The sequence below is a fragment of the Emiliania huxleyi genome (genome assembly GCF_000372725.1).
Source record: "Emiliania huxleyi CCMP1516 chromosome Unknown EMIHUscaffold_1382, whole genome shotgun sequence".
Taxonomy (NCBI): domain Eukaryota; phylum Haptophyta; order Isochrysidales; family Noelaerhabdaceae; genus Emiliania; species Emiliania huxleyi.
In genome coordinates this window covers 4,232-8,515 of record NW_005201210.1, presented here as the reverse complement: position 1 = coordinate 8,515, position 4,284 = coordinate 4,232, and the positions used below count along the sequence as shown (strand labels likewise).

Below are 4,284 nucleotides of genomic sequence, written 5' to 3'. Positions count from 1 at the left end.
CTTACCGCGACAGGTCACACGCGGACGCTCAGCCTCTCAGCTCATACCTCGCCTTCTCTGTCGCTCTCCTGGCCCAGTCCCATCTTTATCAGGCCTGAGGTGTCCCAAACCGCACTTGTCTCGGGTCTTCAAGCTCACACCGGCTCGTAACACCCTACACACGGCCCTCGCACGCACATTACGAGCTCACAGACACCGCCGGCACGCACTCCCACTTCACACACGCTCAAGCACAACCCCACCAAAGCACAGTCCTGCTCAGAGTGGGCAAGGACCGCCACTTTGTGACCCAGGCCGCCCCTGGCTCGCCACTGCACTCGGCTCCTCTGCAGCTGTCTCGGGCTCTCCCACGACAGCACGCCGACGGCAAGCTTTGACGCCCGTCTGGTGGACCTGCTGCGGCCACGGCCGATGCGCTCATGCAGCTTGGTGCAGGCCTCAACTCAGATGCCGACCAGCCTGGTCGTGGCGGCCTACGAGCGGCGTTGTGTCCGGTCGACGCTTGAACGAGAGCGTCGAGCAGCGGGTCACCAGTGTGCCACTCGAGAGCCTCCTGGGCCGGAATCCGGGCGCGGGACCACGGAACACGCCCAGGAGTCGACTCTCGCGGATAGCCGGCCACAGTCGGGCCGCCAGGAGCGAGCTGGCGGCGACGCTCAAAAAGGCCTCCATCGCGGGCGGAGGGGAAAAACATTACCGATGGGGTCTATGATGTAGAGTTTGTTGTAGAGATTTCACGTTGTAGAGCGCCTCTACATCGCTCTACAACGGAGGCGCTTCGTCCCGCGGCGGATGTAGAGCTCTACAGCTCTACAGCGCTCTACAGCGCTCTCCAGCGCTCTATATCTCTACAGCTCTACAGCGCTCTACACTCTACATCCTCTACACCCTCCCTCAGAGTGCGATCACTAGCTTTTTTTCAGTGTACGTACTTTTAGTAAAAGGGAGAGGGCGTTGTGTATGTAGCTCTTCATTTTTGCCTCACAAAGCTCAGCCCAGGTTTCTTTTTGAGTGGTTATCGTAAACGAAAGGCAAACAACACACACATGATGATGACATGCGCTGCTGGTTCTGTTATGGCTACCTGTCAAAAGAAAGCCGATTAGCATCCTACTCGCTTAGTGTGGGTAAACCATAGTAGCGTGCACGCTACTATGAACAGAGAAACCCATAAAAGTCGCCGCCAGGGGGTCTGAACCTGCCTGCGAGGTCTCTGGGGGGCCAGTGCCACAATGGCAGACTGAGCGGTCCGTCCTCCTCTTCGGCCCCGCCTGGCTCGCGGCGCGGAGAGAACCCGGCGCCGGTCCGCGGCTGGCCTGAAAGCCCGTCCGCAAGCCCCTCGGAGCCCCCAAGGTGCGCCCGTTTGCCCCGCGCGCCGCCCGCGCCGCGCCTCCGTTTCGAGGAGGCCGTTCCCGGCAGATGCGCTTCGGGTGGGACGGGTTTTATTGTGGGTCGCATCCCGGCCCAGGGGCGGGACCAGAGCTCCGCGATAGGGTGACGGAGCTCCCCGCCCGGCGGCACAATGCCCGCTCACCGCTCGCTCCGCCCGTGCTCGCAGGCCGAGCGCCATGCCAGGAGGAGCGACCCGACCAAGAAGGCCCAGGAGGTCCACGCAGCCCTCCTGCTTGTGGCGTCGGCCTACTCGATGCGGGCACCTCGGGAGAAGCCGTTCCTGCCCGGCCTCAATCACCCCTCGAAGCAGCTGCGGCCGCGATTTCATCTGGTGACCACCCCACCCCGGCAGGCGCACGCTGAAGCGAGGCCGTCCCGCAGCGCTTCCGAGACGGGGCTGTTCGCGCGGAGCGTCACGCCGCAGGCGTCCGCCGGAGGCCCGCCGGAGGCTGAATGCGGCGGCCACGTCAGTCTTTTGCCCGCGAGGAGCCTGGCCGTCTCTTCCCAGCCGCTTTGCACGCCCCCAACATCCCCTGACAGCAGCAGCGCCTCACGGCGTGGGCTGCGAGGTCACTCGGGGTGACCCAGGGGGCGGCGGGGGAGCACTCTTCCGCCGGAGTAGCGGGCGGTCTTTCCGCTACTCGCTCGTACTTGAGGTGCATCCACGCCCGCCCACCACCTTCCCGGCAGCCCCACCCGCTCGGTGACGTCCTCACTCCCCCCCCCCCCCTCAGGCGAGGCCCTGACCACCAAACTCGCGCTCTGCGCTCCGGGAACGGGCAGCAGCGCGACGCTCTTCGAGAGCGAGCGGCGGCGGCGGCTCAGCACGAACCATGTCAGCGTAGGGCGGCGCTATAGCTGCGTGGCGGGCCCCCACCACCGGACTCCGTCAGGGCTCGCGTCTCCCTGCCAGCGCGGGAGCTGAGGGGAGCGCAGTGTCTGTGTCTGTGTTGTGTGTGAAAAAACATTAGATTCTGCATTCTCTTTGGGTCTGAGACCGTCTCTCGCACCAAATTGTGAGACCACAGCCAGACCAAAAAAAGGCAAAGCCGGAAAGCCTCCCAGATCGGTCATCGCTGCAGAATTCGGACGTTTGCTGCTAAAACAGCTAAAACGCACCGATAAAAAAGACTTTAGCAGCCAACGCAGCCGAGACGCGAGAGATAAAGCCCGAGCAGGCCGCAGAGCGAACTCGCCGTACTGAGCACCGCAGCGCGAACTCGCTCCTGTTCGCTGCGCAGCCCTAGCTGCGCTCCATTTTTGGCTCTGGCCGCGACCGACCCAGGCCCGGCTCCAGCCGCGGCCACGTCCGAGCCGGCGGCGGCCACGCAGCAGGGCGCGCCACCGCACATGCCACTCGCCGCAGCGGGCGGTGTCGCCGGCGGCGACGCACCGGATGCTGCCGGCATCGAGACACGGCGGAGCTGGTTGCCGAGCAGGAGGACGGCTCGGCACGGCGCCGGTGCACGGGACCGTCGCCATGTACGCCGGTGTCGTGGAGGGTATGATTATCCGGTAGGAGCCTGAGCGGGACATGGTGTGCGTGGTTGTGAGTATGCACCGTAAACGAGACGCGATCACGCTTTTAGCGCGACATTGAACGGGCTCCGCCTCGAGAGGGCGTCTCGCGTGCGCGGCGCCGCTTGGGCGGGGCGGGAGAGCAGAGGCACGCGAGGCGGGTGGGAGGCGGGCGGGAGGCGATCTCAACTGCAGAAATCGCGCCGCGGAGAGCTCAAGTCAGCAGAGCGGCCCCTGCAGACGAGGGGACGGAGGTCGACGGCCAATTAATCGCTCTGGCGGGGCGTCGCCGCGGGGGGCGGGAGGCGTGGCGGGCGGGCCGAAGGCGCGGGCGAGTGTGAAGAGAACCGACGGCGTCAAACGGTCCGTGTCGGCACACGGGCGGCACGGGCAAGGGCCCGCACGTGCCCCATGGCCAGGGGGAGCGGCGGCGCTCCTGACTACGCTCGAACAGGCCCCGCGAGACGCCTCTCGCGGCGGAGGTCGAGCGGCGACGTCGAGCGCCGACTTCCGCGCGGCTCCTGCGTCGGGCGCGTGGTGCGCGTCGAGAGGGGTGGGTCGGACAGGCCGGTCCAGGGGGTCGTGTGGGCGCGTGCGAGGGCCGGAGTCGTGAAGCCACCCTCAATAAATAGGCCGCCGGATCAAAGTTGAGTCGCCGGCGCCTGAGAGGCGTCCGGCCCTCGTCTAGCAGCCGCCGTGAGGCAACGGGAGCTCCTCCGAGGCTCAAAATTGGACCCATCTGACCGCTAACGCGTCCTCTGCAAGGCTGCGTCTTCGGGCTGCGGCCGGCGGACTGCCCAGCCTCGGCGAACCAGCGAAGATGGGAAAGCCTCGTTCGAGCGCGCGAATTTCTTTTCCAGAGGTTCAGACCCCCTGCTCTGGATTGACTAGATGCGTTTCTTGCACGGTTCTCGCTCCCGCCCCTACTCTACCCGCTCCTCTCCGTGCGCCGGGCGGGTGCCAGCGCCGGCTAGATCGCCGGACGCCTCGCGGTCGGCCCATGGAGCCCTCCGACCAGTCCAGCCGCGACGATCTGGCGGAGCTGGTTGCTGCGGCGCAGTCCAAGGATGTGCGCGAGCGTTGCCGAGCGGTGCAGGCGGCGCAAGAGTGGGTGCACACTCGCGAGGCGCTCGCGCCCGCCGCCGCCGCCAGCCTCATCGAGGCGATCCGGCCGGCGCTGGCCGACTCGAGCCCCAAGGTGGTGCAGGGCGCGCTCGAGCTGGCGGGCACGCTCGTGGAGCGCTTGGGCGACGCGCTGTCGCCGCACTTCTCCGGGCTGTGGGCGCCGATCCTCGAGCGGCTGGGCGACGCAAAGCCGTCGCTGCGGGAGCGCGCCGTTGAGCTGGCGGTCTCCGGCGCGACGCTCGCCGTGCC

The 4,284-nt window shown here is 66.6% G+C and overlaps 2 protein-coding genes across 2 annotated transcripts; one reads left to right on the top strand and one right to left on the bottom strand.

Moving 5' to 3' along the window:
• Positions 1-2,467: 2,467 nt before the first annotated feature.
• On the bottom strand, positions 2,468-3,737 carry EMIHUDRAFT_447048 (hypothetical protein; the record flags this gene model as incomplete). The annotated part of the gene is made up of 3 exons (XM_005788091.1): positions 3,347-3,737; positions 3,101-3,144; positions 2,468-2,915 (listed from the first exon to the last, which is right to left on the bottom strand). A coding segment is annotated over exon 3 (405 nt), but the record flags the coding sequence as incomplete, so codon positions are not given.
• A 173-nt stretch (positions 3,738-3,910) lies between these two features.
• EMIHUDRAFT_252556 (hypothetical protein) lies at positions 3,911-4,279 on the top strand (the record flags this gene model as incomplete). Its single annotated transcript, XM_005788090.1, has 1 exon — positions 3,911-4,279. A coding segment is annotated over one exon (369 nt), but the record flags the coding sequence as incomplete, so codon positions are not given.
• Between the last annotated feature and the right edge of the window lie 5 nt (positions 4,280-4,284).